Source organism: Mesoplodon densirostris, chromosome 1, assembly GCF_025265405.1.
Source record: "Mesoplodon densirostris isolate mMesDen1 chromosome 1, mMesDen1 primary haplotype, whole genome shotgun sequence".
Classification (NCBI taxonomy): domain Eukaryota; kingdom Metazoa; phylum Chordata; class Mammalia; order Artiodactyla; family Ziphiidae; genus Mesoplodon; species Mesoplodon densirostris.
In genome coordinates, this window is record NC_082661.1 from 105,257,833 (window position 1) to 105,283,158 (window position 25,326).

General features: G+C 53.7%; 1 protein-coding gene across 8 annotated transcripts in view; it reads right to left on the bottom strand.

The window, feature by feature from the left end:
* RGS12 (regulator of G protein signaling 12) overlaps window positions 1-25,326 on the bottom strand; it is a 117,941-nt gene that overhangs the window by 9,271 nt on the left and 83,344 nt on the right. For 5 of the 8 annotated variants that reach the window (XM_060106592.1, XM_060106531.1, XM_060106549.1 and 2 more), the window contains 12 exons: window positions 12,926-13,095; window positions 12,384-12,476; window positions 11,537-11,680; window positions 10,377-10,556; window positions 9,886-10,039; window positions 8,027-8,103; window positions 5,942-6,136; window positions 5,494-5,567; window positions 4,928-5,054; window positions 2,954-3,050; window positions 1,434-1,513; window positions 937-1,090 (listed from right to left, as the gene is read on the bottom strand). In XM_060106592.1, coding sequence (XP_059962575.1) covers window positions 937-1,090; window positions 1,434-1,513; window positions 2,954-3,050; window positions 4,928-5,054; window positions 5,494-5,567; window positions 5,942-6,136; window positions 8,027-8,103; window positions 9,886-10,039; window positions 10,377-10,556; window positions 11,537-11,680; window positions 12,384-12,476; window positions 12,926-13,095 — 1,545 coding nt within the window. Of the gene's footprint in view, window positions 1-936; window positions 1,091-1,433; window positions 1,514-2,953; window positions 3,051-4,927; window positions 5,055-5,493; window positions 5,568-5,941; window positions 6,137-8,026; window positions 8,104-9,885; window positions 10,040-10,376; window positions 10,557-11,536; window positions 11,681-12,383; window positions 12,477-12,925; window positions 13,096-13,279; window positions 13,422-25,326 lie in introns of all 8 variants that reach the window. The other 3 variants (XM_060106564.1, XM_060106583.1, XM_060106559.1) reach the window with 2 other exon arrangements.

Consider the following 25,326-nt stretch of genomic DNA (forward strand, 5'->3'; position numbering starts at 1 on the left):
CCGGCCCTCGAGCCCTCTCCCCACCACGCACCCTGCCCCGGGAGCTCCACAGCCCCCCAGGCCGCCCCTTCCCGGCACCTCCGCCCTGCCGGGGACGTCCAGCTTCTTCGCTGGCTCCCCAGAGCTCTTCTTTTTCTTACCTGGGTGGATTCTCAGTTGTAACTCGAGTTCACCATCCAAAATAGATGGTGTCTACACTGAGCCTTCTCGAGGCTTAAGTTACGCTCTGAGCTTCTGACCAGCAAGGAGCTTAAAAGCTCAAATCTTAACGGCTCTCAGAAACGCGAGAACTTCAGGGCAGGCGTGTGTTTTACTCTGGCACGTGGCCGGACGCCACGGGGAGCTGTGACTAGCCCAGCTGACCTGCCCAGGAAGGGTTCCCTGGGTTACAGCTCAGGGCGCAGAACAGCTCCTAGAGCTTCTCTCTGTCACGAGCTTTCGGAAGAAAAGGAAGGAAGTCCCCCACACCTCCTCTCCGTCTCTCATGCCATCCTTCTTCTGTCCTGCAGGCCCGGGGGCGGCTCGGGCGTCCGGCCCCCATGGCCGAATGCACACAGCCTTTCCTCAGGGCCCCGACAGCAGAGGCCAGCGAGGCCCAGGCCCTCCCACCGGCCTCCTCCTGCCGAGGACCCTCAGGGACGTGGACCCTGGTCCTGAGCCCTCCTCTGAGCCGGGACCCGGCTGTGAGGGAGGACAGAGACCTCCTGCTGCAGCCCACGTGGGGGCTCCCTGACTCCTAGGGCCCGGCTCTCGGTCTGAAAACTGGGGCTTTAGTAGAGTTACACCGACAGCTGCAGACAGACACAGGGGCGAGTGTTCAGTGTGACGGGTCACGGCCACCCCAATGTCAGTAACTCAGAGAAGCTTCTAGTGACTGGACTGGAAAACTGACACTGCATTCACGAAAAACGTGGAAGTTTTAAAAAGTACACATACCCTCTGCTTCGTCCAAATTAATTTTCTGATTTTTTTTTTTCCCAATCTTTGCAATAGATTCTTCTCTCTTTGAAAGCCGGGGATCCCTAGCATTCTTTCCATTTTCTCCTTTAATTTTAATAGAATTAGACTTGCCTAGTGTTCTTTCCTCTCCCTGCGTCAGAAGGAAAGTCAAAGTTCCACTCACATTTCAGACACATGACAACACAGTTCATCAGTTATATAAAAAGGGTCTTTGAAACATAGATTGCATTGATTTGGACTTTACATGCGTTGCAGAAACATCCATCGCAATGGTAAGGATTGCAAAAGGAACAGCACGTAAGGCACACCCACCCACCCAGCGATTCCCAGGCTAGTGGGAGCAGGCACCGCAGAGGGACCCTGAGAAGACCCCCCAACCCAGGGTGCAGGCCCACCAGGGCAGAGAGCCGCTGGGGCCGCCTGCCCCTGAGCTTTGCAGGCAAGGAGCGAGGCGGGGGGAGGAGGGGAATTACCATAGCCGAGTGATTTCTGGAGCCGGCATTTACAGCTGCGCTCTGTTTGATGGGCACACTTTTCTGTTTATCTGTGGACGCTGAACATAGTGAGATAAGCTTTATAAAACTGCAGTGAATTGCAAATCCATCTCAACGTTTAACATAATCACGTTTATACGTCTTTGAGATCAATGCTGTACAGAAGCCAAAGGTATCAGAGGTCCCTTATGTACATGCGCATTCAGGCCTGAGCACCCATGCGGGGTCGAGGGACAGAGGACCAGCCTCCTCCGCCCGCCACGTCTGGGCGAGCTGTGCATGACGGCGACGGGGAGAAGGCTCGCAGCTGACTGTGTCTACTGGGACTCTGTGGTCCCGTGGTGAGTGAAAGCACCTTCCGGGTACTATTTGGCACGAATGTCTTTAGAAAGTAGGAGAGTCTCACATTTATTACGTATCTTCAAATACGGCCATCGCCCCAAGTCAGGGCTGCAGGCTGGCCCCCTCTGGCCCTCGTGGTCCACAGACCGCTTCCCTGGCCCAGGATGGGCTGGCAGAGTCCCAGCCTTCCCATCTGTGAGCAGCGTCCCAAACACACCGCACGCACCTGCCCGCAGCGGTGCCGTCCGACTCACCTGCGCACGAGCGGGCCGGGAGGTCCAACCTTATCAGACCCCGGAGGGAGGTGTTGAGCACCCGTGCCCCACTCAGGCCGCTCGGCCCCTGAGGCCGGTAACCATGCAGGAGAAGCGCACACAGCACTCTCCAGAACCCAGATGGACCCACAGGGGGACAAGAAGCAGGCACTGGAGGCCGAGGGCAGAGGGGCGACCGCAGCCCGGGGCACCCCTGGGGAGGGAGACGACTGATCGGTAGCCCATTTCAGAGCCGAGCCGGCGCCGGGAGGGGAAGGGCGGCTCCTGACACGGCCGCCTCCTTGCCCTGTTCAGGAGGCTCCAGAAGGCTCTCTCCAGGAGGCGCGCCTCCGCTGCCCCCACCTGGGAGTGCAGGTCCCCGTCCCCAAGGCAGGGCTGCGGGGCTGAGGCAGCGTATGGGAAAGGGCCCTGTAAACCACTGATTCCTTGTGCACTGGGCACAGGGGGCCCCAGCCCCCCACCTCAGCCGCTGCTGGGCCGACACGGGGTAGCGATGCCCCAGAGCCCCGGGTCCCTTGTGCAGAGGGATGGGGAGGCCTCCCAGGAAGAGAGCACTTTCCAGGGCATGATGGACCCTCGGAGCGACCGCAGGGCGTTCGCAGGGCCTGCCGCCCCTTCTTACGGCAGAGAAGACACGCGGGGGTCCCAGCGAGAGGCCCTCGCACTCCTGGTCCCGGGGCCTCCTGCCCACAGACAGACGCCCAGCCACGGCTGGACTCGGCCATGGCAGGGGGTCGCCGAGCCCCGTGAGACCCTAAACCCAAGTGAGGCCATCCGCAGTGTCACTCTGAGACCACGGGGCAGCAGGGCCGGGAGCTTTCGGGGGGCCGAGCCCAGGGACCCAGGAGGCCAGAAGGGCCAGGGCAGCGTCACCCTGCTCACCTTTCCCTCGGGAGGGGTCCTTCTCCTCCAAGATGACCCGCTGTCCGTCCAGACTCGAGATGGGGGCTCCAAGGTCCAGGGGCTCCTTCTCTCCACTCTAGAGGCAGAGATGGTGCAATGAGCGGCTCACCCAGGCTGGAGCTTTCCGGAACAACTGCATGTGGTCCATCAGCCAGCAGGACCATCCCAGGCTTGATGGAGTCATGCGCCAGGTGACCCCAGGTCCTGTCACCTCGGCAGGGCCAGCCGCAGACGCCTGACATGCAATAACCAGGATCCCAAGCGCCAGCGGGCCTGCCCCCAACGCAGACGCCGGGAGGAGCCCGCGTGACAGGGCTGTCACCCAAGTGATGGCTGCTGGCAACACTGGGCCGAGGCGAAGCCCCGGGGGTGGAGGAGCACTTGGTGGGCGCCGGTACCACCTGCATCCACAAGTTGGGTGCTTTTAGGCGTTAAGTCAAGCTGGCCTAAGTCACAGCATTACCTCCAACCTGGAAGAGGGGGCCTCAAGCCCACCTCCCTGGCCCTCAATGCACTAGGAGCTGTGGGAGTAGCGGGGAGATGCCTCCCTGTGGGCAGGAAGCAGGCGCATCTGAGGCCCGGGATCCTGCCCTTCTCTCCTGGGGAGACTATCTTGCTGTTCAAGTCCCACATCCTCTGTCGAAGAAAGAATCTGAACTGTCGTCTGGCTCTTAAATTGCTAAGCGACCAAACGCCCAGACAGAGCTCCGGCCGAGTGGGGAACGGACCAAGGCTAGCAGGATCCTGCCTGGCTCATGACTTCGCGGCCCACAGTTCACTAAGGAGGGTCAGCAGGAGGGTCCAAGGAAAGCCACATCTTCACAGCCCATCCACAGAACGCCCCGTACCACCCTCCACGACTCTCCTGGCCCCAAGCCCTGAGGCAGCTGGACCACTCTTCCCAGTCAGGCCTCAGCAGCCCAGTGGGGAAGGAGCCCCGACCACTGGCCAGCCCTTTGGGACTGAAGCCCCCCAGCAATCCCACAAGCACGCTTCCATGACTCACCCCACTTTACAGATGGGGAAACAGGCACGGGGACTAAGGACCGCTTAGGATCTCAGCAGAGTACAGGGAGGCCACATGGAACCCAGGCCACGTCCCTCTCCATTTGGCATATTCTAGACTCCAGGACGGCACCCCCATCCCCCAGTGAGCTGGGCAGAGGGCTTCGGGTTACCCTCAGGAAGTCTGAAAACAATTTAACTGGTCCTCTTGTTCACATCAAAGTCTTGAACAATTCTGGACCCCATTTCAGAGAAAATAAAAATCCTAAAAATACTTGAAATCATAGCTCTGATAAAGTATAATTTCTAAAGAAAGGAGAACACAGGCCAATAGGTCATAAGTCATCACATTTCAAAGCAAATGTGTGGAGGTGCGGGACCGCCCTCCGGCTATAGGGACGGGGACTCTGCTCTCATCCCTGCTTCACCCATGCACGGAGGAACCCAACGGCCCAGCTCTGAAACACCAGAGAGAGGTGTCAGACCCACAGCCTATGGGAAGCTGGACAGTGAAGCAGCGGATGCCCGACAGGCTGTTGCAGATCGGGTCATGCACGCCACCGCGTGCCGTCATCTGATCAGATTTGCAAACGGCGGGAGGCTGCAAGGTTTTCATTTGTTTCTCTTCTTGGTTTCCCTAGGCCCAAACCCCCAAATCTCAAATACCAACCCAAATCCCAGAGGGCACGACCAAGGTACGAATAAGCAGCAAGCATTTCCACCAAAGGGTGGGAAACAGGAGGGCAGCGGCAACGTCCTCCCTAGGGCCTGCTGGGTGGAGAAGCTGCGCACAGGCGCTGGGTCGGCCCCATGGCATCCTCCCGTTATGCCAGCCACAGCTCGCTTCGCAGACAACGGGGGCAAGCTGGGCCCCAGCAGGCAGCGCTGAGCTTGTGGGCGGCTCGGGGGCCCAGGGGCCCCGTGTCACTCACCAGCCTGGTCACTCACCAGCCGGGCCACCAGCTCGCTCAGGCGCAGGCCATACTTGGCCGCCACAGGCCGCAGTACCTCCGTGACTGGCTTGCTGGGCTTGGCCTTGAGTCCCACAGACCGGTTAATCGGCACCAGATCCAGCCTGGTTGGAGGGGGAGAAACAGGAGCACGTTTGCCACAAACACGTGGCAACTGTCACGTGGACGTTCCGTCTCAAAAGCAGAGCAGCGTGGCACCCATGGGCATCACCAAGGCAGCCCCGGGTTCTGCACGAGAAGGGAGCCCACAGGGGGCTTCTTTAGGGCCTCGTGGGGCTGAGCCAGGACTGTCACACCCGACAAGGAGCAGCCCCTCCCCAAGGGTCAACCCTGCCCCGGGTGCAGCCTTGCCGTGGTCGCCAGCAGGCGGGGAGCTTGACCCTTTGGCCCCTGGGGTGCCTGGGGCCACGTGCGGCTGTCTCTCTGAGCTCACAGTGCGGGGGAGCCGGCACCCCCAGTAGAGCGGAGGCCAGCGGGGCAAGTGGTCAGAAACAGCCTGTGGCTCTGGAAACCTCATGAAAATGGCAATTGCTTTTCTCTTACCGAAATAAAGTGCGTTTTTCTAGGCGCAGGTCCCTAGACTCCAAGATGCTACTGTCCTGGTGCAGCACCAGAGGCTACGGAACACATGAAAGGAAGAGAGACGGGCGTCAGTGGGAGCCGGGGCGCACAGCCGCACGGAGCCAAGTGCAGCTTCAAGAGCAGCCCGCCAGAGCCGGAGAGAAGGCCTCAGCTCCCTGACCAGCTGCTGTGAGCCCACAAAGGGTTCTGCGCGGCGAGGCGGTGCTCTCGGGACCCACCTTGGCCACACGCGCGGTTCAGACGAGGAGCACAGAGCAGAGTCGGCCGCGAGGCCCAACACAGGCCGAGGCGGCAGGGAACCCGCACGCTCAGGTAAACACACACAGGTTAGCCGGCTCCCCCCTCGGCAGGATCTCCCACAGGGCAGACGCCCCCAAAGGAAAGGCCCTCGGTCTCTGCAGCCCTGTACCTTATCCCCGCCCACCAGGAAGAGGTCCACAGCAGCCCCGTTGATGCCGTGTCGCTCGCAGAGCCCGGCCAGGATTTCCTTGATGGAGAGCCCCTCCCTGACGAGCACCACGCAGGCCGTCCCGTCGGGGAGCTGGATGCTGCAGTGCTTGGCGGCCTTGTCCTTCTCGGGCGCCAGGGTCCTGCAGGCCTCTGGCTGGGGGGCAGGGAGATGGGGGCAGGCGCAGGGTCAGGGAAAGTGCGGGAGGCCCCAGGGAAGGGCCATCGTAGCTTGCACATGTGTGAGGGGCCCAGCAGCGCGGCTCCCTGTGCACACCCAGCCCCACAGCGCAGACACATTCCAATAAAGGTACAGTGCGCTGTGCGCACACGGCCGCTAAGTTGTGGGGCTGCTAGTTGACAGAGAGCCACCCCCTCTCAACTACAGGCACCGTCCTCGCAGTCCCAGCCTCCAACCTCTGAGTGTAAACTTTTACAAGGGCCATGCTAACTAGCTTTCCTACTAGAATAGGATGGGCCTTCCCACTTTTGTTTTCGGGGATCCGGTCTTGGCCTCCCTGACCCGGAAGCACATGGAGTCACTCTGCAGAGCCCACTGAGGCCATCTGGGGACCAGGAGCTGCCTCGCCTGTCTCTCAGCCTAGGAGCCGGGGACGGACAAGGCAGGCAACCTCTGCTGCTTCTGGTCACATTTCTGGCTCTTTCTGCCCGACCTCGCAGGCCCAAGGCCTTTCCGAGAGGAATGGACGGACAGACAGCAGGTGGGCTGCAGGGAAGAGGCTAGGAGAGGGGGCGGGACGGCCAGGCCAAGGCTCAGAGGCAGCGGCACACACCTGAGGGTATGAGGCCCCTCAGACCCTGGCCCCCAGGTCACGAGGAGCAGGCGCAGGGAGGCCGGGTGTGAGGGGCACGGGGGAGTCTCAGCTCCTTCCTCCGCGGGGCTGCCGGGGGTGCGCCCTGCAGGCAGCCTTCAGCCTGGGGTGCCTTCTGCCCAGAGAACGCCCACCACCTCTGCCCGGCGCGGGGGATGTGGCCCAGCCCACCTGTCCCACTGCCAGGCTCTGCGGTGGGGGACACGCCTGCAGGATGGGGAAGCGAGCCTTCCAGAGCAGCAGCACCTGCGACGTGATGTCTGCACTGTGGGTGGACTAGGCAAGAGCGGGGGCGGGGGGTGGCCCCTCCCCACTGCTCAGAGCAGGGCTCCGACGTGCTCGGGGCAGGAGCCAGACCGGGGACCAGCCCGCGGCCGCGCTCCCTATGGCAGACCTCTGGGTCCCTGAGTTACAGCTCCGCTTCCTGGCTACAGACGGCTCCCCGCATGCTTCTCTAATGCCTGACTTGCCCTGGTTGTCACTTCCTTACCACTCTGTCCTCCGAGGGTCTGAAAATCTCTTTCTCCCAAATATTACTTCAGAAAACTAGTTTTCAGGTGGTAGACTGATTGCAAAATGGCTCCAAACATGCCCTTCCCACAGACGCACGGGCAATAATAAATGTTCTTTGTCTTAAGCCACTGGGTTTTGGGATGGTTTGTCAGGCAGCAATGGCTGACTAGTGCATGGTCCACCCTCACGGCTCTAACTGGTATTGTTATAACTGAAGAAGAAATGACATTCTACACTCACTACTGCCTGACCATCTCAAGTGACTAGGAGGCCAGCAACAATAGGGTTTTCCAAAATTGCCATCAGATGACAGCTAACCAGCTAGCAGGTCAGCCCAATGCCTCCTCTCCACCTAACTAGAAACTGGCCCAGACAAGCAACTCAGTGGGGCATGAGGAGAGAGCGCAGGGCCAGGCAGGACCCGGGCCCCCGGCCCGCAGCAGGGGCCGGAGGGGAAGAGCTCCGTCGGCACAGCCCCCAGCGCACAGGCAGAGACACGGGGGTGTCTGAGCTCACGGGACATGCAGGTGCCGAGACGAAGAGGAGTACCTGCCTGCTCCCATGGGCGTCCAGAGAAACGTGCCTGAACGGGAACTAAAGGTCTCAGAAATAAACCCAGAGATATTCTTAGTGCTCAAGGGGCGCCCTCCCCATCCATCCAACAGCTCCTTTACGAGGGACATGGCTTTGCGGGGACTCACCAGGTCCAGGCTCCCGGCCGAGGACATGGAGCCCTGTGACTCCCGGCGGCCCAGGCCTCCATTGGTGTGCAGGGGGTCTGGAGGGGATACAGGGACTCAGAACACCCAATGGCACCAGCTTCAGGCTTGCTCGCTTAATGCAGAAGTGCAGAAACCCCCCGAGTGTGGTCATGTCCCCCACAGCCCCACACCTCCTTCAGGCTGAAGAGACACGCTCGAAGGACAGGAGCCAGGCTCGGAGGCCCTTTGGTGGCGCAGCCTCGCCCCTGGCACACAGCCGGGGCCGAGAGCCACAGCCCAGGCCCGCGCTCTGCTGGCGGCCACGCGGCTCCCCTGGCTCCTGCTGCCTTGTCTTAGGTCAAAACGCAAGCAAGTGCAAGGCCTCCCTGCCCTTCATTTAATCTGGAATTGTTATCTCAACATGTGGCTTCACGTGCCAGCCGGTTACGGCATCTTTTACCGACGGCTCACTTCCCGTCTTCCTGTAAAGCCCTGAATGAGCGGACAATCGCGCCATCCGATGTCACTGACTGAGCTAACTGTAATCTAAAACTCGCGAGAACTCTGACGTAGAAAGGACCTTTAAAAACACAGGGCCTAGGGCCCCCGATCATGCCGCTGTGCCGGGGCCTGGGGGTGGAGCAGGGGGCCTGATTACACGGAGGCCCCCAGGTCCCACTGACCCACCTGCCAAAAGCAACGGACTGCCAGGTGAGAGAGTCAGGATGCCTGGGGAGCGTCCTGGGGTCAGGACTTAGGGCCTTTACGGGTGGTTCTCTAAAGATGTGCCGGGTATGGGGACCCCGGTCTCCTGGGGTCCCGCTCGGGGACACAGACCTAGAGAGGCAGGCACTCCCCCATCTCCGGTCCTCGGGGGTCCCTGGCCACACTGACGACACCGCTCCCACCCCCAGCTCCGGCTGCCCTTCCTCGTGGAAGAATAGCTGTACCGGCCGCCCCAGGCAGGGCCCCAGAGCCTCAGGGCACCGGCAGAGGCCCACAGCCTCCCTACACTGCCCTCTGCAAAGTGGGCATAAGACCTGCCTGCGGCCAGCTCTGAGCAGGAGATGAACCCTCTAAAGCGCCTGGCACAGCACAGGCACCACCCCCCTCAGGTGCTCCCTGTCCAAGCTCCCTCGATAAGCCGCCCAACCTAATCGTGGGGCCCGGGTCTGGAACCTGCAGGTTAGTTCCCGGAAAATAATCCCTTTCCTGACAGTGGAGAAGAAAAGGCCGCCAAACCCTCCCACGCATGCTTCCTGCGCCCAGTGTGCGCCCCACCCTTCTCTGCCCTGTCCCCCCTGCCCAGGCTGCTACCCGTCCACCCACCTCCCTCCCGGAGCATCCCAGCCCCATCCCTGTCCCTCTCACACTGTCTTCTCAGCCACATCCAAGAAAGAAACCAAGGGAGAGAAGATCTAGGATGGCAACCTTTAAAATTTACAATAAAATTACAATTTTGAAAATGCTTGGTACCCAAACTATGGTGTCACATTTTCTTAAAGAAATTACAAAAGCTCGTGTACCTCTCTGCACACAGCAGAAAAGCAAGAGGCTGTCTGGGTGGACAGAGGGCAGGACATCTGTATTTTCTCCTTTTCACTTGGTTGTATTTTCCAAATTTTCTACCAAGAGCACCCATTACTGCTCAAGCAAGAAGAGGGTGGTACCCGTGAGGTGCCCTAGGCTGGTGGGTTAGAATGCACCATGCCCCCTCTCAGAGGGCCCTAGAACCCCCGGCTTCCCCAGCCAGGCCGCCCCAAAGGGCCACGTCACAAGCACAGCCCACACTTCCTCATTCGTCCCCGAGAGAGCCTCGCCCCCCTCCCTCCCCGACCTGCACACGACAAACCACGAACCGCTTGGACGGTCGCCTTGGTCCTTCTTCTTCTGGGACCGCCCAGTGCTCCTGGTCCTTGACCAAGAGAAAAACGCTCCTTTTCGTTTCTTCTCGCTGTCCTCATCCCCCAACTCTTCATTCAGGGACCGTCCTGATTTCGATTTTCCATTCAACTGCCATCAGATGGAAAACGTTGTTAAAACAGTGTGAAGTTAATTTAATATCACATGAAATGCATGGGAAAGGGAGCTGGAGCAGGCTGCCAAGACAGGTGCTCCGCGGGAGGGTCCAGGTCCCTCAAGGCCAGAGGCGCAGCCCCGCCAGCCTCTCCAAAAATGGCAGCTGGAGCCCCCCGCCCTGACCAGAACCTCAGACAAGACGCATGGGAGGTGTGAGTGCTAAGAGGGCCTTGCATTCCCTGCGGGTGAGGGGATAAGCCAACAGGGGCGTCTACTGTCATCTTTGCAGAACAGCTTTCACTGGGGGGGCCAGCGTGGCTGGGACGGGCACCTTCTTTGGCGTGGACGCGTTTGAGTGGTCGGAGCTGACGCTGTGCTTGGAGGTGGGGCTGCTGGGAACCTGCTGCGCATCGGGCAGCGGGCGGCCCTCCACCTCCGCCAGGATGCACTCTTGGTACAGCGGGGATTTCAGAAAGCGAGTGTAGCTGTCAAACTTCATCAGGTTGAAGATCTGCCAAGGAAACACAGCGCTGTCCAGTGACACACGGAACCGGACACTTGGCCCTGAAGGTGTGGGGCGGCGCCAGGCCACACGTGCAGCAGGGCCTGTTCCCAAAGCCCCTCATCGCCCCCGGAGTCGTTGCCCAGGCTCCTTTATGTCTGATCACACTTCTCATAACACGCCAGCCCTCGGTGGCCACGCTTACGATCAGCCAATTCCAATAACCCACATAAAGCGCCAGCGTCTGAGTGGCCTCAGGACAGCCAAGGTGCAATCTTGGAGAATCTTTACTTTGTTAAATAAGAATGAAACCAGGGCTTCCTTGGTGGCACAGTGGTTGAGAGTCCGCCTGCCGATGCAGGGGACACAGGTTCGTGCCCGGTCCGGGAAGATCCCACATGTCGCGGAGCGGCTGGGCCCGTGAGCCATGGCTGCTAAGCCCGTGCGTCCAGAGCCTGTGCTCCGCAATGGGAGAGGCCGCAACAGTGAGAGGCCCGTGTACCGCCAAAAAAAAGAAAAAAGAATGAAACCAAAGGCAACTGGAAACCTAAAGGAAGTGAGACCTGCCTTGAAAATACCTTCCTCCATTTTTTTTAAACCTCATTCATATGACTCAGCTACAGAAGTAACCTCTGCTAAGGCCAGTGGACATGTGCTCTAAAACACATTAAGTCCAATGCACACTTTTCATCACAGTGATGTCCTAAAACTGAAAAAAATCCAAACATCTATCGACCTCTATGTATATCACCGCCCATGAACCTGTGATGACACACAGATGCATAAGGGAGAGTGTCAACAGTCAGGTATGCCGTGGTGGGGACGTCCTGCTCTAGGGCTCTGCTGAACCCTGGCTCTGAGATGGAGCCCAGGGGCTGGGGTGGGGTGGGGTAGGGGTGGGGGTCCCACCGGCACTCTCCTCGCAGTCTGGTGCCTGCAGGGGCTGCTCTCTGGGACCCGAGTCCTCTGCCCGCGCCCCGGGCAGTCACCTGGAGCTGCTGCTCCTTGAACATGTCAGGGTGGGGGGCGCTGAGGATGTCGTCCGCCAGCTGGGCCTGGCTGTCAATGTTGACCGGCGTGGTGGCTTTGCTGCTCAGGAACTTACTGAAGATCTCGCGGGCCCTGTAGGAGAGCTGAAGGGACAGTGCGTGTGTGGGACATGCAGACCACACACATGTTTTCTGACACGGGTCCAGGCAATGGAGACACATTTTCTTAGGGCCTAATAAATATTTCTTGCTTGGATAATAACTAAAAGTACCAGCCAGTATGAAACTTTTCAATAAATCAGCTCCTCTCCAAATTTTGTCAAAGCGCATCTGAATGTTCCAAAGACCGGGGGCATCCGGGTACGGGCAGCGCAGGTGCTGTCGCATGGTGTGGTCTCGCCAAAGTGGGAGGGAGGTCCGGGCAGCACGGAGCATGAGAAGCAGAGAAGAGGCCTCCTCTGAGGGAGGGGCACAGGCTGCCTCAGAGCGGGTCACGCCGCGGATCAGCACCCACACCAGCGGGGGCTCAGCTGCCCCCACGCAGCCTGCAAGGGGGGGCGTACGGACGGGCATCCTAGGATGCTCTTCTGCCCAGGATTTTCTCTTAAATCCCCTTCCACACACGGAGTGGCAGCACATGTGCTCAAAGTTTTAGGGCCATTTATGCAAAAGCTATGTTTAGGCAAAACTAAATATCATATATATTAAGAAACATTCTGAAAACGAATTTTTTTTAATCGTGTGAAAATATTTTTACACGGACTTTTCAAACTGCACTACGTGTGAACCTACGCTAACATCACCCTGCCCTTTAACCACTCCCACTTCCCAGCCTGAAGAAACGTACCTCTTTTTTGTCGTGTGCGGGAACATGATGAAAATATTCACAGGCCTGCCAGAATAAAATGTTTTCTTCACTGAATTCCTTCCTTAGAAAATCCTAAGAAAAACACCATAGATTAACCTTCACACAATCCTCGGAAAAGGCAGGTACGTCAGTAGTGGCAGTGGGACCTCCCTCCTCTTGCGCTCTGTTCCATTATTCCCACTTTATTCTTATTTTCATCTTTCACAGAAACCACGGGTGCCAAGCGCCTCTGCAGAATTTACCTGGGAGCAAACTTAAAAGCTGCCCTCACTGGGACCACTTGGGCCTTCCCAGCTGTTTCCTTAGGAGCTGAGCATGCCTTCCTAGTAGCCGGCCTGGCTAGCAGGCAGCTGCTTCCAAGGGTTCACAAGAAGCTCTGATGCCCCTCACAGCAGAGAGAGGCGCCCTCCAGCCCCTGGGCCTGAGCGCCCGGGGTAGAAGCAGGAGGACGAGACGCCTGCCCTGCCCAACCCTGCCCTGGGGTCCGGCTGCAAGAGGTGCCCGCTGCCCGTCAGACTCACGGAAAAGTAGCGAACTCCAAGTGGGTCCTGCAGAAGCCGCTCGAAGGACACAGCCCAGCTGGCAACCCTCCGCTCACGCAGGCGCCGGCAGCTCTGCACGCTGGGGAGGCTGGCATTGCTGCTCAGGCTGTGGTTGCTCACGCAGTCCTTCAGGTCGGCGCCGTTCAGCTCTGCGGGGCCAGCACAGACCTCACTCACCTGCGGGCCTGTCCCCCTCCTGCCCACAGGGCCCTCACCATCTGTCTTGTACAGGAGGTGCGTTCAGCCGACACAGTGTGGTGAGTGCCCACACTGTGGCTGCATCGTTCTGGGCACCCTGGGTACCGGGCCGAGTGGGAACGAGACCGAACCCACCTCCTGAGGCCACGCACGCACACACCCAACAAGGATGCTCGTCACAGGTCGCGGCCGCCCTGGCCGCGGGCACGGCAGGGGCTCCGAGTGAGTCCACCTGAGGTCGGGACGGGCCAGGAGCCAGGGCTGGGTGACGGGCGGGCTGAGCAGAGAGAAAGGGGCACCGGTGGGGTTCCCAGGACCCGGAGAAACACGCACTGTTGCTAAGTGCACCGCAGTGCCCAGGCAGGGAACTGAGGACCAGGGCACACGGAACCACCTGGAAATGCTCTGCTTAGACCCCGACACACAAAACTTCCCCACAAGAACTGCTCTCGGTTTTGTGGGTATGTGACCGGAAACCCACTCCTCAACGCACGCTGACACACTCAGAGGCAGGCACATGCTCATACACGCTCACAGGCAGGCACACGCTCACACACACACACCCCAACACACTCAGAGGCAGGCACATGCTCACACACGCTCACGCACGCATCCTGACACGCTCACAGGCAGGCACACACTCACACCCTCCTCCCCTCTCTCCTTGGGGCTGGGGTCCTGGAAGACCCCACGTCTTCACATGTGATTTGTATCCAGTAACAGGGGCAACAAAGGACTAAACACCACAGACGCTCAACCCCCCAAATTAACCTCTCCTCCCAACACACTTCCCAGTACACGTTCTATTAGAACCAGACAAACTGAGTGTAAAGGTTCACGTGGAAACCCAAACATGAAATGCTGGAAAACTACACAAAACAAAGCACAGAGGCAGGGCCAGCCCCACCGAACGTTACACACGTCGCACACCCACACCCTGAACGATGCCGCTGCAGAAGCAGATGCGCCACTGGGACAGGACACAGCCGGATCACTCAATACACGCTACAGGGTCAACTGTGACCAGCTGGACAGTGACCAAGTTGGGGGGCTTGCAATACGCACTAGAATAAATGCCACACAGACCAAAGATTTAAACATGAACAGTGAAGTCAGAGAAACACTAGAAGAAAGCACGGGACAGTTCTCTGAGATACCTGAGTGAGGACATCCAGCAGGCTCCCGCCCAGAGCCGTCAGAGACAGACTTGAAGTCTCTGTGTGTGAGAGCAGACGGGTGGTGCCAGAGGCAGTGGGCAGGGTGGGGGACAATGTGGGTGGAGGGGTTAGAGGGTACAAACGTCCAGACGTAAGAGAAACAGGTCCTGGGGATGGATGGCACGGCACGGCGAGTGTAAGCAACAACACTGCATCGCGCACGCGAAAGGAGCTAAGAGACTAGATCTTGTAAGTTCTCATCACAAGAAAGAATTCTGCATCTGTGCCTGGTGAGGGAAGTTAGCTAGGCTCACTGTGGCAATCATTCCACAATATATACAAATTTTGAAACATTATGTTGTACACCTGAAACTAACATAATGTTGTATGTCAACTACACCTCAAAAAAGTAAAATCAAATCTCTGTATGTAAAAAATACTGTAAGCTAAGGCAAAAGACAAATAAGAAACTACGGGAAATACATGTAACACATTACACAGCTGAAGGACTAATTTTCTTTATATTTAAGAACACCTACACATCAATAAAAAAAAAAGATCAATAAACCAAAGGAAAGTGGAGGAAGAGTATGATCTGTCACTAAGTAGGGGCTTAAAATGCCCCCAGCCCCGGGGACCCCCACACGGAGCCAAAGAGAATGTGAACTGTGAACCAGCGTCAGGGGCAGTGTCAGGGGCCAAGCAGAGAAGCTTTCCTGCTACATTTCATGCTGATAAACAGGGTCATCCTCAAAAGATGAAACAGTCTATTTTAAAAACACTCAGTAAAGTATGAGCACCAAGACATTTTCCTCCAGCTTTTTTCCCTTAAGGCAATGATGGTTGAGCTGAGAGTTGAGGGATGAACAGAACTTAACCGACCTCAGAAAAGCGGAAAAAGCCTTCCACGAGGGGGACAAGCATGTGCAAAGGCCCTGTGGCAGAAGAAACACGGCTCACAGCCAGTGTGGCTGGGCGGCCGAGGAGCAGGAGAGCTGGCAGGCAAGGCCAGCAGGGCCGGGAGGTGGGCACCCAAGCTGTGTGTATTTCACCCTGGAGGACAGTGATAAACAAGGGAATGTCAAGATGGGAGAAAATATTTGCAAACAATGCAACCGACAAGGGCTTAATTTCCAAAATATATAAGCAGCTCATACAACTCAACAACAGAAAAACAAACAACCCAATCAAAAAACGGGCAGAAGACCTAAATAGACATTTCTCCAAAGAAGAAATACAGATGGCTAAAAGGCACATGAAAGGATGCTCAACATCACTAATTATTAGAGAGATGCACTTCAAAACTACAATTAGGTACCATCTCACACTGGTCAGACTAGAAAGTCTACAAACAATAAATGCTGGAGAGGGTGTGGAGAAAAGGAAACCCTCCTACACGGTTGGTGTGAATGTAAGTTGGTGCAGCCGTTGTGGAAAACAGTATGGAGGTTCCTCAAAAAACTAAAAATAGAATTACCATATGATCCAGCAATCCCACTCCTGGGCATATATCCAGACAAAACTATAATTCGAAAAGATGCATGCACCCCTATGTTCACAGCAGCACTATTCACACTAGCCAGGACATGGAAACAACCTAAATGTCCACTGACAGATGAATGGATAAAGATGTGGTACATATATACACACTGGAACACTGCTCAGCCATAAGAAAGCGTGAAATCATGCCATGTGTGGTAACATCAATGGACCTAGAGACGATCATACTGAGTGAAGTAAGCCATACAGAGAGACAAATATCATATGATATCACTTACATGTGGAATCTAAAGTATGACACAAATGAACTTATCTATAAAACAGAAACAGACTCACAGACATAAAGAACAGACTTGTGGTTGCCAAGGGGGAGGGGGTTGGGGGAGGGATGGAGTGGGAATTTGGGATGAGCAGATGTAAGCTATTATATAAAGAATGGATAAACAACAAGGTCCTACTGTACAGCACAGGGAACTGTATTCAGTATTCTAGGATAAGCCATAATGGGAAAGAATATTTTTAAAAAAGGATGTATATATATATATGTATAACTGAATTGCTTTGCTGTACAGCAGAAATTAACATGACATTGTAAATCAACTATACTTCAATAAAAAATATTGAAAAAAAAGTCATCACATCTATGCTAAAAATAAAACATTCCGTTAATAATAATAATAATAAAGAAGGGACTTTTTGTCCTTCTGGCTGCACGTGGAGAGTGGCCAGCGGAGGTCCGGCTGAGGCTGGATGGTGAGGGCAGGGTGGGGGGCAAACTGCAGACAGAGCAGCTGAACCCATCAAGGATGTCGCAGCTTTTACTTGTCAAACAAAAGGTGTGTGGATTACAACACGCAACAGGCAGAGCGATGTAGACCAGTGCACACAGGACACGAGGGAGGCGGGGGGTGGTCAGGCTTCCCAGGCGCCCAACCCCACCCTGCCCAGTGCTGCAAGTTTGTGGAAGGACTGAGTGAAGGACAAATGAACGCTGACCGAATACACGTGTTAAGGGAAAGATGACCCGTATACCAATTCATTTTTATAAGATTTAGCCAATGTGAATTACTTTTGAAGACTCATAGATCAATAACTGACACTTGAAAAGTCTAATCGATAAAGAAACATTACAATTAAAAGAAAGGACCCCCCTGGCCGCTCGTTGTGGGCTGCGCGGCTCAGCCGGCCAGCGGCAGGCACACCCTGAGGCCTGCCTTTTCTGATGCCTTGGCGGGAGCAGGGCGGTTCCTGCCGTGGAGTCTCAGGGGCACTGGTGTCCTGCACAGAAAGATGCGCTGGGCCTAGAAGGGGAGCGGGGGTGGCAGCGGGGTGGAGGGCTGGGGCTGGGCTCTGCCTGCAGACAGAGCCTCTCCTGGGAAGAGTCATTTCAGCTGGGGACGCAGGCCCTGGACCCCAGCTCCCATCTGACCCACGAAGTCAGAAAGTTATCCTGCGCTGGCTCCCCGGGCCTCCCCGCAGGCTCCTTTTGCTTCTTCTGGCAGACACACCCACACTGTTGCTTCTGGGACCTGAATGCCTGCTCCCTGGGCCTCAACTCAGGCACCAGGAGCTTCGAGAGGGGACAGCAGTGACCCTGCAGGAGCAGCTCCAGGGCCAGGCCACGCTGCCTGAGGCCGCGGCCCCGGCTGTTTCCCTCCACCTCGGCCAGATCTCTGGGAATGTGCACACACTTCAGAGTGGGAAAACTAGAGACAATGCCTGGCTGCGTAAAGCACGTCGGTACACAGTTCTTGTCATCATGAGATCTCCTGGTGAATCTTTAGGTGGCCGATTCTTGCAGAAGAACGTGAAGAGCCATGCGGTGGGTGCAGAGCCCTTCGGGGATGACAAGATCCTAGCACTTCCGTGTGTCCATGACACACGGAGAGTCACCTGGGCCTTGACAGCCATTGTCAAGTTCTGAATTTCATAATTCATGCCACCTTTAAACTCACTCTGGAGTTGCTCTCGACACACAGAAAACAGTGCACATGTGTGGAAGGACTGCCCTTGAACACAAATGAAATTCCTTCCAACGCCAGGATTCCTACCCCAACTCCAAGGCCAGAACAGGTGATGGAAGAAACCCCACTATGTCTAAGCCACTGCCTGAGTCTCTCTGGGGTGTCAGGTGCTTGGAAAACAACACACTCATCCTCCAGCCAAAGAAGAAGACGTCCATGGAAGACACCCCACATCCCACCTTACAGCTTCACTTTAGAGAATGTTTCCTGGTTTCTGTTGTCGCTGTTGGGTTTTTTTTTTTTCCTTTCAATTTACCAGTTTAAGTCAGAGTAATGCTTTCCTGGTGAGAAAGTTTCTGAAGTCTGTTTCAGATCTGCTGAAAACTAGGAAAGCCACCACCTTTACATTGGCTGGACAAACATGCAGATTACCGTGTTGCAAATAACTTGAAGAATGCCTTACTATTAACATTTTATAGATAATTCTGTAACTCAGGGCTTTCATCCATCATTATCTCACCAGAATATCTCATCCAAACCATAACCTCCAGCACTTTAAATATTTAAATCACAACTCAAGGTCAGGTAGTAGGGCTAACTGCCACCGGCCTCCAAGCAGACGGGCCCCCTCGGCACACATACCTGGAGACCGCGCAGTCTGCCTGCCCCCGCCAACCACGACAAGGCACAGACCAGAGGGACTTTACCTGGGCAGAGCCGATAAGAGCCACTGTGATGCCACTTAACCAAATACTTCCAACCATTCACCGCAAACCACCCCTCTGAATCCATACCAGGGTCAGCCAGCACAGCCCCTGGGGCCCCAGGCTCGGGCCACACACAGAGACATTGTTGCTTAGCTCACGCTCCCCAAAGAGGTAAATTAGTGCACTTTCTCCAGAGATCCCAGTCCACAGGCTGACAAAGGCGAGTCTCTCCCTTCGAGCTCACGGAGAAGGAACCACCAGGATACTTAACACAAAGCATCACAGAAGACGCATCCATAATTTAGAGCAGACCTTTAGCCTGCTGCTACCTCTGACGAACGTGAATTATTTAGCAGGCAGAACACAGCTCCAGAAGCTGTTCTCAGAGGCACAAAGGCTGAGGCTGAAGCCCTGGGGGCCTCTGGGCATTTGTTTTCTGTTAAACTAGCAGTGGCAAAGGGAAAAAAAAAATACTTTTTATAATAAAACTCTTAATTCCCCTATTTAAAAAAATTTAATCTCATAAACATAAAACTTATCTTTTTAATGAGAAGGTGATCACCAAAATTGCATAGTATCAGGAATAAGTATTCACTAAGTAATAAGCAACTACCCCAAACTGAACCACTTTTAAACCGTAAGGAGCATTTTGAGGTCAAAGCAAAGCATGCACATGACTGTTCCCTGAAAGCTTTGTTTATAAAAACTGGCAGCGGCTGGATCTGGCTCTCAGGCTGACCCGGCTATAGATTCTTGGATGGACACTGCTGCATAAACAGCTACAACTAGGTGACAGTTCTGTTAAAAAGGTGTTAAATCAATCTCAACATTTTCCAAGCAAACAATTCAGGAAAAGGGTTTAACGATGCAGCAGAGCCCCAGTGGGTCCCACTTTCCTATCAATGTCCTTTCTGACCTCACGTTTCTGAAGTGCAGCCATCTGCCGACGAGGCAGCAGAGATCAGAGGGCGCAGAGGCAGAGTCAGGCCGGGACGTGGGGTCCTGGCCCCTCTGCGTCGGGCCCCTCACCTGCCCAGGGACTCATGCAGTGCTCAGAACGGCAGAGGTACTAGCACAGCTGCTACACTGGGGGGACAGGACCGTGAACGAGGCCCAAAAACACCGCCACTGGACCCAAAGCTCCCCCTTCCTTAGAGCCACACGTGCCATCCTTTAGGGGCAGCTTTTAAGTTTGATATAAATCAACCTTGCAGAAAATTACAAAAACAGTAAAAGGAACGCCCATACACCCTTTCCCAGATTCACTGGTCGTCTACATCTTGCTCTACTGGCCGTGTCACCCTCTCTCCTCTCCCCCTCACTCCCTTCCTCCCAGTCTCCTTCTCTAAACACACAGGCCGGTAACTCTTCCCCAACTATTTGAGATTAAGGTGGAGACAGCACACCTCTTCACCCCTGAATACTTCAGTGTGAATTTCTGAAGTACAGGGACATTTTCTTTCACGACCACAGCACAGCCATCAAAACTGGAGAAAGTGACACAGTCCGAGTTCCAGTTTCACCAACGATGTCCTTTCTAGCTATTTCCCCGTCCAGGGTCCAATTCAGGATCGCTTAGTGGTCGTGTCTCTTTAAAAGCTCCCGGCCTGGGGCTTCCCTTAGTGGTGCAGTGGTTACGAATCCGCCTGCCAATGCAGGGAACATGGGTTCGAGCCCTGGTCCAGGAAGATCCCACATGCCACAGAGTAACGAAGGCCGTGCGCCACAACTACTGAGCCTGCGCTCTAGAGCCCGCGAGCCACAACTACGGAGCCCACGTGACACAACTACTGAAGCCTGCGTGCCTAGAGCCCGTGCTCCGCAACAAGAGAAGCCACCGCAGTGAGAAGCCCATGCACCGCAATGAAGAGTAGCCCCCGCTCGCTGCAACTAGAGAAAGCTGCTCACAGCAATGAAGACCCAATGCAGCCATAAATAAATAAATAAATAGATAGATAAATAAAGTTATTTTTAAAAAAAGAACTGATGATGCATACACTGCCAAAAACAAAACCACTAACTAGACTTTAATCTTTGTTTACAGTTCTTTTTGAGATAAAATCCACATACAGTGAAATATATAGTCTTAGGTGCAGGATCCTGTGAGTTTTAGCATCACGTCATTTACTTTTACGCGCAGGCCCAGCAGCCATGGCTCACGGGCCCAGCCGCTCCGCGGCATGTGGGATCCTCCCGGACTGGGGCACGAACCCATGTCCCCTGCATCGGCAGGCAGATTCTCAACCACTGCGCCACCAGGGAAGCCCACGTCATTTACTTTTTAAAGCCTGTACTTGTTCATCAAGTGAACTGGTCCACCCTTCAAACCAGGCCTTGAGAATATCTGCCATATGGCCATTTCAACAATAAAATTCAGTTCTGGGGGAAAACCCAGGTGGAGACTCAGGCCCATGATGGTCATTCTGGCTCTGGGTGGCATAATGCAATAGACTGCATGGGCCTGAATATCTTTATGTCTTGGTTTTCTCATTAGGGGAGAAATTGACAATTGCAGGGCTTGGGGCAAGAGTACAAGTTAAGATCTTTACACCATGCATCTAAATACTGAAAAAATATCAAAGAAGCTAACATGCTGTTAAGTAAGATATATTCTATTCTCCTCTCTTCAAACGCCCTGGAAGGCTAGGCTTGAACTTAGAATTCTGGAACTTGCCCGAGTTCTGCACTGAAAGGTGCACAGGGAGGGCTGCCCGGCCCTCCCCCCACCCCGCCCTACCCGCCTCAGCTGCACGTCCAAGTCTGCCACGTCCTGCCCACGCCGCACAGTAGGCTCCCTAAGAGTATTCACTCCATTCCCCAGCTGCAGCCCTGGCACGTCTTACAAATTTAAAGCAGCAGGCCTTTTCTTTTTCTCAAAGCTATCACATATGGAATCCCTGTGTGTTGGCTGGGCCACTGGGAAGGAAGAAGATACAGACAAGAACAGGTGGGACAGACCTCGGCCGCGCTCTGCTTGACCTGGTGCAGCCTCGGGCAGGCAGCCTAGCACCTCCTTCATGAAAGATCTGCCACTATTTACAGAGCCCTTCTGACGAGGAGAATGAAATGTCTATGGAGCCTGGCAGCACCTCCTCAGCACAGAGTCTGCAAACTATTGATCCATCAGCCCATTTTACAAAGGAAGTTGCTGAAGTGTGAAGCCCTCCTATGACCAGCCTGAGATTAGCTGGTGAAGGTGCTGAGACAGCGTCCATGTGCTCCAAGGGACGCTCCCAGTGTCACCATTCATGAGCTCCTGGCCAGATGTCACAGCCCTGGCGAGCAGGCAAATGCCTCACAGGTCTATAGGGCAGCGCTCAGTGTACGGTATCCTTCCATATACTTCCCAGGGCCATGGGAAATGTGGGCCCAAACACCAGAAACCTAAATGCTGAGTCTTTCCTGGAGTCATTACCAGAGAGTCGATTTATAACTGTTCTGGCAGAGCAGAGCAGAACAAACTTTCCGTGTCTGAAATGACACAAGTCCTTCTGGAGACTGAAATGCCAAGCAGATGGGGGTGAGATGCTGGGAGAGCTTGCGAGGCCGTGTGAGTGGGCAGAACCGTAGCCAAAAAGGGTCAGCGTGGGAAGTAACGCGACACGCAAAGGGGACGTGTCACTTGTCACATGAGTGCTCAGGATTCAAGGCGCAGCGCTAGCAACCGTGACCACACGTGGGCTGCCCACTAGCCGGCATCTGACCACAGGGGGCCTCCAGGACTCACCAGAAAGGGACGTGGGACACTTTTCAAAGATTAGCCCTAATCAAATTCATTTATTATGCTGATTTGAATGAAAAAAGTTCACATTATTCACTTACTAATTCCTTAGTGAAATCAGTGTATTTCATCTCAGTGAATAAAATACATACACTCTGTGAAGACCTCGTTTTATTTTGGGGCCAAGAGCCACACGTGAAGTGTAAACCCTCCAGCTGTGGCCTGACCCTGTCTGGAGGCCACTGCTCAGTGCAGAAGCCCAAGGACCCCAAATGGGGGACTCCACAAGGAAGACTCAAAACTGGTGCTCACCCCTGCCTGCAGCCGAGGCACAGGAGACTAAAGGCAGAGCTGCAGGCGCCAGGCCTGCACTGAGACCGTGTAGGTGGGGGGCCAGGCAACGGGCACCCTCCCCAACAGGACAGGGGGCTAGTGGGCTGACCATCAGAGAAGGAAAAGGATCAAGGGGATAAAATCATCAAGGACGTGTGGGGCAGGCACCACCTTCATCAGGGATGGCACTGAGAGGCCACTCCTGTCAGTGGAAAAGAGGTAATACCGAGACACAGGTATTTTACTTTTATGTCAGGTATAAACTGTACTTTTTGGCTATGGCATCCGTAGCCTGGGATTCTGGAACAGTTATGATTTCACATAATTTTAATAATGAAGATAATATGTCAGGTGCAAAACTAAACAAATGTAATACCTGTGTCTTTTACGTGACTTCCAAATAAAGCAATCAAATTCAGAAAGTCATTTGTCCCAGACTGGGCTCCAAAAATCTGGTCACCAGGCTGGCTCCTGTTCCAGGAGGGGTCCTCACCCCGCCCCCACCTCACCCCCAAAGAAGGCAGGCAGCTCTCCTGCCCCTTCTCCTGCAGGAGGCGGTGCTGAGTGGTGGGGCTCCCAAAGCCCCACCCCTGGTCTGGATGTCTCCAGTGGGTGGCGCTCAAGGCAGAGGTGACCCAAATTGAGGTAGCATCGACAAACTAAGGGGTCTGCAATCTTCACAAGCGGCATGAATGTCAAAAACAAGCGGAGAAGGAGGAACCGCTCCACTGAAGGAGATAAAAGAACCACGACAACGAAATGCCAAATGTAATTCTGAACTGGATCCTTTTACCATAAAGATGACATTTACTATGAATTGGCAAAATGAACAGAGTGTGAGGATAAGATGGTAGCAGTGTATCGGTGTTAATTTCCTAATTTTGATGGTTGTATTTTGGTTATGCAGGAAAATGTATTCATTTGTAAGAAATTTACTCTAAAGTATTCAAGATGGTAAGGGTATCATATCAGCAACTTACTTTCAAATGGTACAGGAAAAGTTCTTTGTCCTACAGCTGCAATTTTTGAAAGTCTGATATAGTTTCAGACTGAAAACAAATTACATGGTGCAAAAAATAAATAAAAATAAAGGTGTGCCCTCTCTCCCCGCCGCCTGCCCTGAGGATCTGCCAAGCCTGACTCTTCTATGGAATAAGCAGAAGATCAGGGCTCCACTACACGGGGGAACCCAACCATCCTCCACGTTCTCTTCCTCAAACTGGATGGGCCGTTAAAATGAGTAAGAAGTAAATGGGGCCACCCCCTCCTCCTCATTTCTCAACATACATCTGTTGAAGGTCTACTTTGTGGCAAGCTCTGTCCTGGGAGCCAGAGTCTCCAGCCCAGCTCTACCTGGCACAGCTGTGGTGGTTCACGGTGTGGGTTCTGGAGTCACACTGTCCTCCCCCTTCTGTAATGCTACAGTAACAATCGTGTACAGGGATGCTGTGAGAACTCCACTCCTCACCAAGTCACTTCACCTTTCTATAAAGCCACAGTAGTAACTGTATACTGGCATCATAAGAGTATTGTGACAAGTAGTACCAGGCACATAGTAGGCATTCAATAATATTGGTTGGATAAATAGATCACGTGTTCCAAATACAAGCTAATGAGATGGCACAGGCTGAAAGGCATATAACTTCAAATTATAAACATCTTGCAGTTTTAACGCACAATTCATAAAATATTTTCTACTTAAAATTTTTAAACATAAAAAATAAAATCCCTTATTGATCATTACCTAAAATTCTAGTCCTATCTCCCCTCCCTAGAGGAAACCCATCTTATTAATTTGGTGTTGATCCAAATTTTTGTTATGCTTTTATGAACATATATGTGTTCCTATCAAAACAATGTATATTGTTTAGGAGAGCTACTACTTTTCATCTTCCTGAACTCCATTAGCTCTAAAAGTCAGGCCTGGCCATGTGACTGATATGCTGTGGGTTTTCTAGTTAGATGAGAATGTTATTTGTAAATAATGATTATTTCGTTTCTTCCTTTACAAGTTTTAAATTTTATTTTTCTTGCCTTATAGTGTTGGCCAGAATCTCCAATATAATGTTAAATAGTTGCTAAGATATGAAACATCTTTGCCTTATTCCTGGGTCTAATGTTTAACTATTAAGTATAACTTTTAAAAAATGAAATGGGTATTAGCAGACTCACAGGTATAGAAAACAAACTAGTGGTTACCAGTGAGGAGAGGGAAGGGGGGTGCAATATAGGGGTAGGGGATTAAGAAGTACAAACTACTGTGTATAAAATAAGCTACAGGATATAATGTACAACACAGGTAATATAGCCAATGTTTTATAACAACTATAAATGGCGTATGACCTTTAAAAACTGTGAACTACTATATTGCACACCTGTAACCTATATAATATTGTACATCAACTATACTTCAATTTTGAAAAAAAGGAATGGGGACTTAATTTTATTAGATACTCCTTTGCCTCTACTGTGATAATCATACAGTTTTACCCCTTTAATCTATTAATATAACACAATCTGCTTATGTGACCGTGATATTCCTTTATTGAAGTGTAAGCGCCATGAAGGCAGGGACTTTGTTTTGTTCACCAATGTATCCCCAGTGCCTGGAACAGTTTTTAGAAGAAAGTAGGAGTTCTAAAAATAACTGTCAAATGAATAAATGGTGACTTGAGTGGAAAATTCTCTAATGTTAAACTATCCTTGCACTCCTTGAATAAACCTCACTTCATAAGGATGCATTTAAAAAATGAAAACACTGCTGGATTCAATTTGCTAAAATTTTATTTAGGAAGTTTCC